This window comes from Sorex fumeus, unplaced genomic scaffold (genome assembly GCF_029834395.1).
Source record: "Sorex fumeus unplaced genomic scaffold, SorFum_2.1 ptg000126l, whole genome shotgun sequence".
NCBI lineage: Eukaryota > Metazoa > Chordata > Mammalia > Eulipotyphla > Soricidae > Sorex > Sorex fumeus.
The window spans coordinates 6,976,238-6,991,153 of record NW_026606183.1 but is presented as its reverse complement, the minus strand read 5'-3'; the positions used below and the strand labels follow the sequence as shown (position 1 = coordinate 6,991,153).

The 14,916-nt window shown below is 49.5% G+C and overlaps 2 protein-coding genes across 2 annotated transcripts in view; both read right to left on the bottom strand.

Annotated features, from left to right (window-relative positions):
- Nucleotides 1-11,597: 11,597 nt before the first annotated feature.
- Nucleotides 11,598-13,836, bottom strand: SEPHS2 (selenophosphate synthetase 2). Its single transcript, XM_056137739.1, has one exon. The coding sequence runs from the start codon at nt 13,670-13,672 to the stop codon at nt 12,332-12,334; it is 1,341 nt and encodes a 446-aa protein (XP_055993714.1). The 5' UTR covers nt 13,673-13,836; the 3' UTR covers nt 11,598-12,331.
- A 763-nt stretch (nt 13,837-14,599) lies between these two features.
- Nucleotides 14,600-14,916, bottom strand: part of LOC130045029 (zinc finger protein 688-like) — a 107,369-nt gene continuing 107,052 nt past the window's right edge. Inside the window, exon 4 of the transcript XR_008795510.1 lies at nt 14,600-14,632. The gene's annotated coding sequence lies outside the window, so the exon portion shown is untranslated. The remainder of the gene's footprint in view (nt 14,633-14,916) is intronic.

The window sequence follows — 14,916 nt, the reverse complement described above, 5'->3', positions numbered from 1 at the left end:
GACCACCAATCCCAGGAGCTCACGGTGGCTTCACGGGGCGGAGTCGCAGGGAAAACCAATGACTTAGGCGGAGTTCACTAGAGCCCGCCTCTCACCGGATTGGACCAATCAAGACTTCTAGCGTTCGCTCCTCGGCCTAGGCCCTCTAATTCTTAGATTCTTAAAGATATAGGAGCCAAATACAACCCGGGCAGAGACAAAGGGCAGAAGGGTGGGAGAGCGCAAGCGCGTCACTTCTCTTGTGGGCGCCAGAGGGCGCCAGAGCGAAATGGTGACGCAGGGACCTCTAGAGGGTAGAGGCACTTTGGAGAATCCCTGCAGTGGGGGCTGTAAGCAAGAAAGGGGTATTTGGTTTAAGGATGCAGGAATGTCTACAGAATACAGCTGGTCTAGGGAGTGAACCGAAACTACAGTAGCGTTTTAGCGTTTTAGTAGAACGTTTTAAGCGTTTTAGTAGACTTGTCATAGCGATGACGTCATTCAATCCTTACAACGACCCTATCAGGTGGGTGATAGCGTCTTGGTCCCCAAGGTAATGGAAAGGCTCTAAATCCTCTCCGGGAGTAGCCCCTCCAGGACGGTACCTGGGGGGGAGGGGTTGGTGAGCACTGAGATAAGCATTTCCTACTATGGGGCACTGGGAACGTGGAAGATCCTTCGAAACTGGGCTGATCTCTTGACCCCGTTGCCTGTCATTGATCAATCTATGGCTGAAGATGTGGCCTGGTTCTTTCTCGGTTGTTTGGTTTGGAAGCTTCCCAGGCTGCCCTATTCAAAGCACACTCTTCACGCCTGCGACTCATCTCCGTGGCCAGGTTCTTTTTCACTTCTTTCTTTTTAAAACATTCTCTTTTTATTGGTTTGGTGGAACCAAGATAAGTCGGACAGGTTTTATTCTCAGGTTGAAACTGATTGTTCTTAGGGATCGGAGAGATTGGCTTGCACAGAGGTACTGGGATTCGGTCCGCTGCACTCCATGTGGTTCCCTGAGCCGCCAGGAGTGATTTCCTGAGCTCAGAGTCAGGAGTAAGCCCTGAGCACCACCAAAAACTAAAATATTGGTTTTGTTGGTGGAATTCCACACTCCTTATAGCTTTTTTTTGGCGGGGGGAGAGGCGGCAGTTAGGGGAACCAATCACACTCAGCAGGTCATTCTGGCAGTGCTTGAGGGACCATATGCAGTGCTGGGGATGGAACTGGGGTTGGCCACATCAAGTCAACTGTCTTACCCCTGTACCATCTCTCCGGTTCCAAGGACTTTATTTTTCTGGGAGGGGACAGGTACACTTGGAGGTGCTCAGGGTTTATTCCGAGTTTTGCATTCAGGGTCACTCCTGTCCGTGCTCAGGGGATCATATGGGGTGCTGGGAATTGAACACATTTCAGTCATGTACAAGGTAAGCTTTCTCCCTACTATACTGTTTCTCTGGCCCTGCCCAAGGAATTTTTGTTTGTTTTGGGGTCCTACCCAGGAGTGTTCAGGGCTCACTCCTGGTTCTGTGCTTAGGAATCACCCCTAGAGATGCTTACAGACTGCATGCAAGACAAATGCCTAAGTGCTTGTACTATCTCTCTAATCCCATTATTGCAGGTAACTTGTGTGAAGTGGTTAGGAGAGAGGCAGCAGCCTCGAGAAGGGAGTCTACTACTTCACTCTCTGCCAACCTCAGTCACCCCAGAGAAGTGCCTGGGAAATCTAGGGCTGATGGAAGTCTGCAGTGAACCCCTGCCCAGTACAGACCTCGCTTCTCACCAGCCCCACGAGGCAGCCATTAAGCTGGCCTGAGTCCACTTCTTGTGCACTTTGTGGAACATGATCCCTGTCACCCAGATTTCTGGGGGAGCCGTGGACTCAGGCTGGAGTGAGGAATTGTTCTTTGCAGGAAAGGAAAGTCTGTCCTAAATCTTACCCAGGCTTTTCTAGGTTCATCACCTTTCCCTCACAGAAAAGAATTTCAGTAGATAGTGAAGTAAAACAATTTTATTCAGAGATTAAGAGGAAGGAAAGAGGAGGTGAAGAGAGCTGAGAGTTCACACCTCAGGTGGAAAGGCGGCCACAGCCCCCAAATTGGGAGGCCCACATTTGTTTTGGCAGAATTGGTCTTATTTATTTGTTTATGATTTTTGGCCACACCAGCACAGCGGTAGGGCGTTTGCCCTACAAGCGGCCAACATGGCCGACCCGAGTTCGATTCCTCCGCCCCTCTTGGAGAGCCCGGCAAGCTACCGAGAGTATTCGATATGCCAGACACAGTAACAACAAAGTCTCCAATGGAGACGTTACTGGGCCTGCTCGAGCAAATCGACGATCAACGGGAGGGCCTTTACCTTTACCTTTTGGCCACACCCAGTGGCTCTAAGGGCTTCTTTTTTTTTTTGTAGGAGTACTGCTATTTATTCAGCCACTGATTAGCTGATTGAATTGTGCATGAACTCCACCTTACTTTTTTTTTTTTTATAATTTTATTTATTGAATCACCGTGAGAGCAATTACAAAGCTTTTGGGTCTAAGTCTCGGTCATACAATGAAACACCCATACCTTCACCAGTGCCCATTCTCCACCACCAAAAACCCTAGTATACCCCCATCCCACACCCTCCCCCCACCTGTGGGGCAGATGATTACCACATTATTCTCTCTCTCTACTTTGATCACATTCAATATTTTGACACCAGACCCACCATTATTATTTGAGATTTTACCCCAACACTCAGATCTGCTGAAAAGGCAACAATAGACAATTTGTGTTCTATTTCTGGTTATGAATAACATATGATGTCGCGTGGCTGCAGTAGGGCCATGTGATTTTGAAATTCCGAAATTTTAACACTTAAATCTGGAGGGATTACTGCCAAAAGTCACTGGGTTTCGAGATTTGCTCCTGGGTCTCTGGGATCATGGCTGTTGAGCTGCTTGATCAGGAGCCAGAGAGGCTGTTCGTGGGCGATGACTTGTGGTCTCGTTGGGGTGGGGAGGACAGGCCCAGCTCCACCCCATCCCATGAAGCCCAACAAGTTTCGTCACTGCGGGCCCAAGCTTGACTGTCCAATGGCCGCTGGAGGATTGCGGCCACCGAGCCACCAGGGGGAAACAGGTGGGGGGGACAGCACCCTTTCCCCCCTGGGGTGGCCTGGCGACAGTAACCTACTGCAGGGTCCAGACACATTTCTGCCAAAAGCTGCTGGGTTTCGAGATTTGTTTCAGAGTCTCTGGGATCAAGGCCGTTAAGCAGCTTGATCAGGAGCCAGAGAGGCCATTCGTGGGCGATGACTTGGGGTCTCTTTGGGGAGGGGAAGACAGGCCTGGCTCCACCCCCATCCCGTGAGGCCCAACAAGTTTTGTCACTGCGGGCCCAGGCCTGACTGTCCAATGGCTTCTGGAGGATGGCGGCCACCGAGAGGCCAACAGGGAGCAGGTGGAGTGACAACACTCTTTCCTCCCTGGGGTGGCCCGGTGACAGTAACCTACTGTGGGGTCCGGACGCATTTCTGCCAAAAGCCACTGGGTTTTGAGATTTGTTTCTGAGTCTTTGGGATCATGGCTGTTAAGCAGCTGGATCAGGAGCCAGAGAAGCCATTCATGGGCGATGACTTGGGGTCTCGTTGGGGTGGGGAGGACAGGCCCGGCTCCACCCCATCCCATGAAGCCCAACAAGTTTCGTCACTGGGGGCCCAAACCTGACTATCCAGTGGCCTCTGAAGGATGGTGGCCACTGGGCCGCCAGGGGGAACAGGCCAAGGCACGAAACCTATTCCCACCTGGGTTGGCCCAGCACTGGTAACTACTGCAGGGACCGGATGCATTTCTACCTAAAGCCGCTGGTTTCCAAGATTCGTTTCTGAGTCTCTGGGATCATGGCCATTAAGCAGTTCAATCAGGAACCAGAGAGGCCTTGCCTCCAAGTATATAGCTGAGCCGTAGGTGGTTTGTGGGTGTGTTTCCCACATACCTAACTTTTGGCCGTTTACTTTCTTGGTAAACTTTGCCCCAAGTTTTTGGGGTCTGGCCAAAGGCACAGCAGCAATTTTGGGGTATCTGGAAGTCTGAAGGTGCCATCAGGCTGCTGATGCACTCGCCTCACAGGTACAGATTGGCTTCTTTTTTTTTTTTTAATGTAGGAGTACTGCTATTTATTTAGACACTGATTAGGCTGATTGAATTGTGCATGAACTGGACAGGGCTTCTTTTTTTTTTTGTTGTTATTTTTGTTTTTGGAACACACCCAGCAGTGTCAGGGGTTACTCCTGACTTTGTATTCAGGAATTACTCCTGGCAGGCTTCAGGGGACCCTATGGGGTGCTGGGGATTGAACCTGGGTTGGCTGAGTTCAAGGCAAACTCTCTTACCCATTGTACTAACTCTTTAGTATCTGCTCAGTGTTTCTTAATCTGGGCTCTGCTCTTAGGGGTCACTCCTGCTGGAGTTTGGGGGACCTTATGAAATGCCAAGCATTGAATCCAGGTCAGTCATGTGCAAGGCAACCATACTACCCACTGTCCTATCACTCTGGTCCCTTATAGAGTTGCTTCTATAGATTTTATCCCAAGCTGTGAAACTTTCTATCTAGATAAGAGTCCATAACTGAGCTGGAGCAATAGTGCAGCAGGTAGGGCGTTTGCCCTGCATGCGGCCAACCTGGGTTCAATCCCCAACATCCCATATGATCCCCCAAGCACTGTGAGGAGTAATTCCTGAATGCAGAGCCAGGAGTAATCTCTGAGCATCACTGGATGACCACCTCCCCCCCCCTAAAAAAGCCCATTGCTATGGCCTTGTCAAGGAGAAGAAGAACTTAAGCCTTTTGGTGTCCACTTCACACAACCCTTTGTTTCTGCTGGAATGTCTCTCCAGAGGGGTGGTTCAACCTTCTCTGGACCTGTGTTGGTGCCAGTTGGAGTCTTAGCAGTCCCCAGTTCCTGTGTTCACATAGTGGGTTCAGTCATAGTGGGTCTTGTTACTTCAGGGCTCGTTACTTCAAGTCTCATCTTTTTTTTTGGGGGGGGGGGAGTGGAATCCACACCTGGCGATGCACAAGGAGTTTACTCCTGGCTCATGCACTCAGGAATTGTTCCCGGCGGAGCTCAGGGGACTATATGGGATGCTGGGAATTGAACCCGGGTCGGCTGCGTGCTTGGCAAATGCCTTACCTGCTGTGCTACCTGCTTGCGAAGGACTCACTTCCAAGGGCCTCCTCCTGTCCCCCTGCCTGCCTTGTGGCAGCTTTTCACACGAGATCTTGCCTTCCTCTTGCATTTGTGATGTGGGTCGTCAGAGGTGCGTCCTCTGTCAGTGCTTCTCCCTTGTCTTCACATGACAGGTGTCCACAGGCTGTGTTCTGTGATGCGGTGGGATTACTGAGATCCCAACGGTTTTCATGCTGCACCTACGTTCCTTCTGGACTTCCAGCTGGTGTTTGTACAAATAGGCTAGTTTCTCATCTTGTGCCAAGCAGGATTGATCCCAGGGATATTCTCAGATATTAGACTTGAAACCATAAAATATACTGGCGAAAAGGCTAGAGTGATAATACAGTGAGTAGGGTGCTTGCCTTGCAAGTGGCCAACCCAGGTTTGATCCCTGGCATTATATATGGTCCCCCCAGCCCCACCAAGAGTGATCTCTGAGTGCAGAGCCAGGAAGAAGTCTTGAGCACTGCCAGATGTGACCCCAACAACAACAACAACAACAACAACAAATAAGTAAATTAATTAAAATAAGAAAGAAAGAAAGACAGAACGTTCCAAGATATTGGCTTCCGGGGTGATTTCAGATATTTGAATCCATTGCAAGGAAAATCTGGTGCTGGCTCACCTGGCATTCTCCCTGAGTTACTAACTAAGTAGAAGGCAGAGCTATCCAGGGTCTGGTTCTTGACAACAAGGAGTTAGAAGTACGTTGGAGACTTGTAGAAAGTGGTATTTAAGTGGGGCTGGAGAGATAGTTCAGGGGTTAAAGTGCATGCCTTGTGTGTAACCGATCTTTGTTGTTCTTTGGTTTGGGGGCTTCACCTGCCATTATTAAGAGTTTACTCCCAATTCTGTGTTCAGGGATCACTCCTGGCTATACTCAGATGGCCACATGTGGTTCTAGGGATCAAACTGGGGTTGGTCATGTGCGAGGCAAGTGCCCTACCTCTCTGACCCCGGGAACCTTGTTTAATCCCCAGCACTGCTTATGGTCCCCCAAGTATGGCCAGGATTGGCCCTTGAACTCCACTAGGTATACCCAACCTCCTGTCCCCAGAGAAAGTGATGTTTGAGTAAAAATGAAGGGAAATAGAGTTCTAGGTAGAACCAACCAATACTCAAAGCAGGAAAGACTTGATAAAATTGCAGTCTCAGAAATAAAGTGAGGGGCTGGAGCAATAGCACAGTGGGTAGGGCATTTGCCTTGCACGCGGCTGACCCGGGTTCAATTCCCAGCATCCCATATAGTCCCCCAAGCACCGCCAGGAGGGATTCTTGAGTGTAGAGCCAGGAGTAACCTCTGAGCATCGGCTGGGTGTTACCCAAAAAAGCAAAAATAAATAAATAAATAAAGTGAATAAGGGGGAGAGTGGTTGGATATGACTGAGAAGTAAATGGTCTTTATTATGTTTGGATGTGAAGTCTATGGAAGCCCTTTGGAGGTTTTTAGGCAAGAGAGACAATAAGATCTTGTATTTATGAGCCCTCTGGCTGCTGTATTAAGAATGAAGGGAGGGGGCTAGAATGATAGTACAGCGGGTAGGGCATTTGCCTTCCACTTGGCCGACATGGGTTCAATTCCCAGTATCCCATATGGTCCCCTGAGCACCGCCAGGAGTAATTCCTGAGTGCAAAGCCAGGAGTAACCCCTATGCATCTCCGGGTGTGACAAAAAAAAAAAAAAAGAATGAACTGGAGGACCTAACAAAGGGTGGCTGCCTCATATGTGATTGTGGCTGAGCTTGTTCAAATTCCTGTATATCGCATATGGTCCCCCAATTGTGGCTCAGCAGGGTTGAGTGTGGTCCCCCAAACCAAACCAAAGCAAAAGAATGACTTGGAGAACCCCTGGAAGATGAGCGTGCCTTACTCCCTAGCCGCTGTGGGTCATTTATGCAGTTGCATAGCTGAACGTGGGGGTTGCAAGAAATTTGGCAACAGTAAGTTTTCAGAATGCACAATTTCAAAATTGACCATGTAATGCATTTGGGGTGTTTCTAGCAGCATTTGCCCAAAATGCATTTCTTGGGAGATCAGAAAAAGTTGAATAATCCCTAGCTTAATGCACGTATCTGGAAAGTGCAAGACCACGCATGAATTCACGTGTCACCCATGTGTGCCAAGGTAATCCTGACTGCTACCCATCAGGGTCCCTAGTGAGAAAGGGCTGAGAAGATGGGTCAGTGGCTTAGAAAGCGCCTCGGGCAAGCGTAAATTCCTGAGGTTAATCTCCAATACAATGTATGTCCTGATACTCCTGAGCAGCCATTGGTCTGGGGTCTCCATTGCAGACTCAGAAATGTTTAATAACAAGAAGCATGGGAGAGGCGGGCATATGCACACACTCTCTCTTCTGCTAGTCAAGTTGGGTCACATTTCCCACTAGAGTCAATTGTCACTTTGTCACTTGCCATCCCGTTTTTCATCGATTGCTTGAGCGGGTGCCAGTAATGTCTCCATCCCAGCCCTGAGATTTTAGCAGCCTCTCCTTACTCGTCCTTCCCAACACTGCCGTACTGGAGGCTCTTTCAGGGTCAGAGGAATGAGACCCGTTTTGGTTTTTTTTTTTTTTTTGCGTCACACCTGGCAATGTACAGGGGTTACTCCTAGTTCTGCACTCAGGAATCACCCCTGGCAGTGCTCAAGGGACCATTTGGGATGCTGGGAATCAAACCCGGGTGGGCCGTGTGCAAGGCAAAGCCCTACCCGCTGTGCTATTGCTCCAGCCCTGAGACCCGTTTTTGTTACTGTTTTTGGCATATTGAATACGCTACAGGGAGCTTGCCAGGCTCTGCTGTGTGGGTGGGATACTCTTGTTAGCTTGCAAGGCTCTCCGAGAGGGATGGAGTCAAGCTGGTACTATTGGCTCCAGTCAAACTCTTTGGGAAACCCTGGAGTGGAACATAGCAGGGAACTGGCCTATAAACTACACAGGCAGTTTGGGGTGGGGAACCTGAGTCAGTCAGAGGAGATGGGAAGCTAAGAGGTGGGTGATTCCATCCATCAATATCCTTGGGAAGATTATTTCACTTCTCTGAGTCCCATTTTTGTGTTACAGTGGGGACCTGGGCATATTGTTTTCAAAGGATCCTTTGTATGCTGGAATGCAATGTGCATTTTTGCAGGGGGCAGGGGTGGTCACTCCTGGCTTTGCACTCAGGAGTTACTCTTGATGATGCTTGGGGACCATACAGAATGCCAGGGAATCAAACCCAAGTCAGGCACAGGTAAGGCAGGTACCTTACCTGCTGTACTATCTCTGCATCCCCCACTCAGTTCCTAGTTTTAGTTAACTTTTTCAGAAGCCTCATGGCAGAGACATTTTTACCTAGTTTATTCCACTCAAGTCCCAATACCTTTAGCCATCTCCCTGCCAGAGCACTGCCCAGACCTGGTACTTGAGTAGATCTAAAAAATATGAATTTATTGTAGTACCTCCCTTGGGGTCCTCTCCATGACTTACTGGTCACAGGTGGGTACTACCATGCCAGTGAAGAAACTGAGGCCCAGAGACCTGAGATTAGCCAGAATGCATTCCCTGATGCTTCTCAGTGAGTGGAAGTCTACCTGTGCCCCCAGACCTGCACACGAGACAGCTCACACGTGTGAACGTGTGCTCGTCACCTTACTACCCTCTCTCCCGTTATTTTTTGTCTTCCCTTAGCTTCCTTTCTTCTTCTGTCCCTTAGCTGCCCTTTTCTATTCCTTCTCCTTCATTTTCTCCGGTGCCTTCCTTCTGTGTGTACCCATGATTCTGTTCTGATCCCTACTCCAGGCTTGTTCTCTCCACCTGCTACCTCCATTTTGCTGCCAGCCTCTCACCAAGGAAGTTGGATGACTTCCCTGATCTCAAGGCCTCACCCTTTCTAGTCTGAGCCCAGACCCGGGAAGCATCCACTTATTCCCCTGCACTTTCTACTGCCAACTCCTAGTTAAAAAATAAACCTGGGGCTGGAGCAATAGCACAGCGGGTAGGGCGTTTGCCTTGCACGCGGCCTACCCAGGTTTGATTCCCAGCATCCCATATGGTCCCCTGAGCACCATCAGGAGTGATTCCTGAGTGCATGAACCAGGAGAAACTCCTGTGCATAGCTGGGTGTGAACCCGCCTTCAAAAAAATCAGAGAAGTGGCTGGAGAGGTAGCTCAATGGGCTGAGAACATGCAGGAGATTCCCCCTAGCACTGCCAGGAGTGACCCCTGAACAACATGGGATGTGGCCGAAAATTCAGAAATAAACTGGTAAATGTGTATCTCATTTTGATTCAATTAAAACAACTAATTAAACCAGGGGCCGGAGAGATAATATAGAGGGCAGCATGCTTATCTTGCATATGACCAAACCAGGTTTATTCCCTGGCACCTCACCGGGTCTTCTGAGCACCATCAGTAATGATCCCCGGCCCCCAAACCAAATAAAACAAAATAAAAATAATAATTCGGGGCCAGAGATATAGTACAATAGGCAGTGCACTTGACAGCAGTTATTGGCCAATCTTAAAATTCCCCAAAAGTGCCCCCCCAGCTCTTTCAGGACCCCTAGCTGCCAAAACCCCAAATAATACTAATAAATCAACTGGAAAGGTTTAATTGCAAAAACCAGGACCAAGGTCTGAATATCTTCTCCAATGTTGAAGGGATTGGTGGTACCAGAAGAGGGAGCTGGTGCAGAGGCTGAAGGGCATGCTTTGTATATGGGACCCCTGGATTTGGGTTTAGTCCTTGGCACCTTATGGTGTCCCAACACTGCTGGGAATAACCCACAAGCAACATGCTTAGAATATAGCCACCCCACCACACTCCCCAGCACTTCCTGGTGTAACCCCCAAACAAAAAGATTGCTTATACCATTTTCCACCACTAGGAGACACCAAGAGCAAGGAAAAGTGTGAAAATAATGGGGCTTGGGGTTCCCAGTGTGGATTTCTTTACCTCTCTGTTTCAACATATCCTGAGTACCATGTGCCAAAGGTGGTTTTAAGTACTGGGTGTGCAAAATACCTCCTGCTATCTTGGAGTTTACATAATGGCAGTAAGGGACAATCATAAATTAATACACTCTCAAGATGATTATAGATTAGGATAAGAGCTATCTAGCCAATGATGAGGCATAGAGTAGTTAGGTGTTGGAGGTCAGAGAAAGCTGATTTTATTGTTTTAGGGCCACATTCAGTGGAGATCACTCTTGGCAGAGCTCAGGGGACCATATGGGTGCTGGGGATAGAACCTGCTTGGCCATGTGCAAGGCAAGCACTATACTATCTCTCTGGCACCAGAGGAAGCTTTTAAGGTTTAATTTGGACTGAGACAAGACTGAGAATGAGCCTGATAGGCCAAGAGCCTTAGGTGAGGTTTCAGACATGAAGAACTAGAAGCACATAGGATCTGGATTTGAATGAAGCACCTAGTGGAAGGCTAGTGGGCAAGAAGTTAATGAGAGGGAGAGTACCACAAATTGGGAGTTTGTAGTATGAATGTTATGAAAGGTTATTTAAGCAGGACAGGGGCAGAAATGTGGGGGCAATCTCAGCACCACCTGACACCACTACCCCCAACCACAGGTGTGACCCTGGTGGCCCCATGATCACTGCTTGAGGTCCTGTGCATCCCCCCAAAGAACTTTGACCAAGGAGAAAAAATAAAATTTATTGAAATTTGTTATTGCTAGATTTTGTCTGTTTTGGGATCTAATGATGCTCAGGGACTACTCCCAGCATATTGCTCTGGCCCTTTATCTCCCTAACTCAGTATTTATTATTTTTGGAGGGGGTTGAGGGGTAGGTGATTGGGCCACACTTCTGGCTCTGGGCTCAGGGCTCACTCCTCACCAGGAGACCGTATGGGTTGTTAGGGAGTTGAACCCAGCTTGCCCATGTGCAAGGCAAGCACCCTACTTGCTGTGTTATCACTGTCCCAAATACTTCATTTTGTATTCTTATGTAAATACCTGTTGCTGAATACTTGGGTTTTTCTTTTCTTTTTTTTTGGCTCACACCCAGCAGCGCTCTGGTCTTTACACCTGACTCTGTGCTCAGGGATCACTCCTGGCAGTGCTCTGGAGACCATCTGAGTACAAGGGATTTATCCAGGTCAGCTGCATGCCAGTGCCCCACTAGCTGTATAGCTAGCTGCCATGTGTAGCTGTATAGCTAGCAGGCTCCTCAGTTCCAGCCTGCTCATTTGTATACAAGGTTTATGTAGGGTGGGGGTTGGAGTGTTGATAACGCCTTTATTTTTTCCATTAGGTTTTCTTATCTTTCTTTTTACATTAAATGTATCAATACTCCTGCAAATTTCCTTTTCCCAGAACCCTCCCAGGTTCCTTGACTCCAAAATTTGTCAGACTCCAAATAAGTAACTGGCTTATTCCATATGATTGTGAAAGATACAGATAGCAAGGATCCACACAGTAGAAGTTTTGCGACAAAGTTTTTATTTCACCAAAAATTTGATTAAATTAACAGACTCTTTTAGCACAAGACTTACATCTTATAGGCCATCAATGCCTGGCCTCTGGGGCTTGTTCTGACTCTCCCAATCCCTAGTGGGGTTTAGAGGGAGAGACATCATTAATAGAGGCCAAGTCAGACGGCTACAGCTCTTCCTTTTCCAAGCCTTGGACAAGCTGCTCAATTCTTGTCCAAAGCAGGAAAGAGCTAGTATATCAGAAAAAAAAAATCGAATAAACAATTTGACACTGCATTGTAAGATCTCAATTTTTTAACAGCATTGGTCCAGTTATTCTGATCTAAATGTTTTTTAGCAATTTGCTATTTTTTTCTTCTTTTTTGGTGTGTATGTACTTTGAATCATCTCATTCTCTGTGCAAAAACCAATTAATTCTGCACCAAGAAAAATCCCCCATACCTGAAAAGCTTTATCCTGCCCTTAGAAAGAGGAAACAGGTTTTCCTATTCCTCTTCTATGCAAGAGATGAACATACATCCCATCCCCCTCCCCAAAAGTTTAAAAATGTTATTTCTGGCCTTGGAATGTGCAGCTTTTGATGGGCTGAGTCAAATCACCTGGAGAGGGTAGCTGGAACTAGGATGCAGGCAGCCTTCTTTGGAAATTTCTCCTTAAAATCAACTCCTGAGGACTGCTGCACAATGTCTCCTCGGTCCAAACAACTTCTGCTAGCCCATCTCAGGAGCTAGCCTCAGAGGAGACATTGGGATTGTCAGGGGCTAAAGCAGTTGCGGTGGACCCACGAGGTAGGACTTCAATGACGCGAGGCTTATCAATGATTCGGGCAGTCCGGTTTCCCTTTTCCACAATGCCGACAATCCATGCCTGGAGGCCCTCTCCATACTTGGAAGATTTGATTTCGGAACAGAAGCGAGCTGCCTGTTCTCTAGGTAGACAAATGAGGAGTCCACCGGAAGTTTCAGCAGACGTTCCCTGAAGGAGACCAAACCGGCCACTGGCCTTGCTGATGGCAGCCATTTTAGCAATGATCGGCAGATTATGTATGACAAAGGACACTTCGTTTCTTTGTTCTTTTGCCAGGTTCTGAGCGTGGCCGAGGATGCCGAAGCCAGTGATGTCAGTGGCGGCGTGGGCATTAAATGTGTGCATCAATCCAGCGGCCGTTCTGTTGAGGGTGGCCATGTTGAACATGGCCTCTTGATAAGCCAGTTCTACCTCTTCTCTGGAGACCACCATCTTGATCTTATTCCATCGTTCCGGGTTGTCCAGCCACTGGTGGGCGTTGACGGCAACCTGGGTCCCTAAGGGTTTGGTCAGCACGAGCACATCGCCCACGACCGCACTGTCGGGCATTATAAATTCATTGGGCTGACAAACCGCGGTGGCGACCCCGCCGACAATGATCCAAGGGTTCACCACGGTCTGCCCACCCGTCACCGCCGTGCCGCCTTCCTCTGCGGCGTCGCGGAACCCTCGGATCATAAGCGGCGTTATCTTTTCTCGTTCCTCCTCGCTCATGCTCTCGCTGACACTCAGGAGCATCAGCATGTTGTCACATTCGGTGATGCCCATGGCGTAGAGGTCGCTCAGCACGTTGGCGCAAGCGATACGCCCCATCATGTAGGGATCTTCCACCAGGGGGTAAAAGAAGTCTGTGGTCTGCACCAGGGACAGGCCCCCGTGCCTCAGGGGGATGACACAGGAGTCCAGGCCGATGTCCAGGGCCGGGCAGCTCGGGCTGGCTTCCGCCCCGGGCAGGCCGCCTTCCTGCGGCGCCTCCTCGTGGCCGCCACCACGGGACCGGCCCAGCGGGGTCCCGTCCGGCCGCATCAGTCCCGCCAGGAGTTTGAGCAGCGTCTCCTGCGGGACCTTGCAGCCTCAGCCCTTCATGCCCGAGAAGCCGGTGAGCCGCCAGCTCGGGCTGAGGCCCAACGCTTGGGGTTCGAAGGGCCGGTAGTTGGAGAAGCCCCGGCCCAGACACCAGCCCGCCGGGCCCGAGGAGCCTTCGGCGGCCGCCATCGCCTCTCCGCCGGCGCCGCAAGCCGCGGCTTCCGCCATCACGCCGGCCCGGCCCGGAGCGCAGAGAGAGCGGGGAGAAGGCAGGCCCGCAGCTGGCGGCTCCGGCTGCGGGGACCAACAGTCAGAGATTACCGCGGGTATTCTCCGGCGCCACTCGCGCAGCACACTCACGCCGCTCCGCGCGCCGACCTTCCTGAGGGACCGCCGGCCGCTTCCCTCTTTATAGTCCCCGCTGATTGGCAGCCCTTCCGCCCAATCGCGACCTCGCCCCCGAGAGGCGGGCCTTCTTGGCCTGAAAAACGTACGTGGTGTCAACCCACCTGCAGCCTGCGTCACGGAGCCGCGCGGTTTCAGAAGCAGCTCCCGGCTTCGCCCGCTGCAGGAAGGTAACTGACATCTTGGGAGTGCCTGACGCGGCGCGGCGCCCCTGGAGGCGGTTCACCATGGGCTGCAGTTTCCAAAATAATAAAACCCTTCCTTTGGCAAACCTCAAACCTCCAGCAACTCAACTCTGAGTCAGAATCGGTCAAAGGTCACTTGACCGAATACAGGATCAGTCCAGGGTAGGAATATAGACCGTGGGGGAAGGGGAAAGGAGTGCTTAGGCAGCGAGCAAAGGGCAGCAGCGAAATAAGATTAAAATAGAGTTTAAAGAATTTTTGGCCCCTGCGTAAGTTCTGCTAGGCTACTGCTTGTCTGAGTCATTTTCCCTTTTCTGACATAAGTTGACTCATTTGATCAGCAAAGTAACTTACTCAGATCTTTTTAAAATTATTATCTCTTTATATTGAGAGAAAGTGTGTGTGTGTGTGTGTGTGTGTGTGTGTGTGTGTGTGTGTGTGTGTATGACCCAGGTAGGACCCAGAATCTCCTACATACAAGGCGATTGCTCACTGCTGAGCTATATCTGTATTTTCTTGCAGAGGTTGCTCCTACCTCTACACTCAGGAATCACCCCTGGCGCTGCTCAGGGGACATATAGGATGCCGGGGATGGAACCTGGGTTCATCGTATGCAAGTGTTACCTGCTGTACTATCTCTCCGGCCCCTATATCTGTATCTTTTTACTATATAAGAGGATTTGTAGTGTATTCATAATGGGCAGTTTGTCGGTAACTGTTACAGGATAACCACACTGCCTCTGACTCAGCAGTTCATGAACCAGTTCTAGGACATTGTTCTACCTATGTATTAGCCTGACCAAAGCTCCATAATGCTTAATTATAAGTTAAGAGCTTGGGCATGGACGAATGCTGTCATGATCCAAAAAGTAATAACTAGAT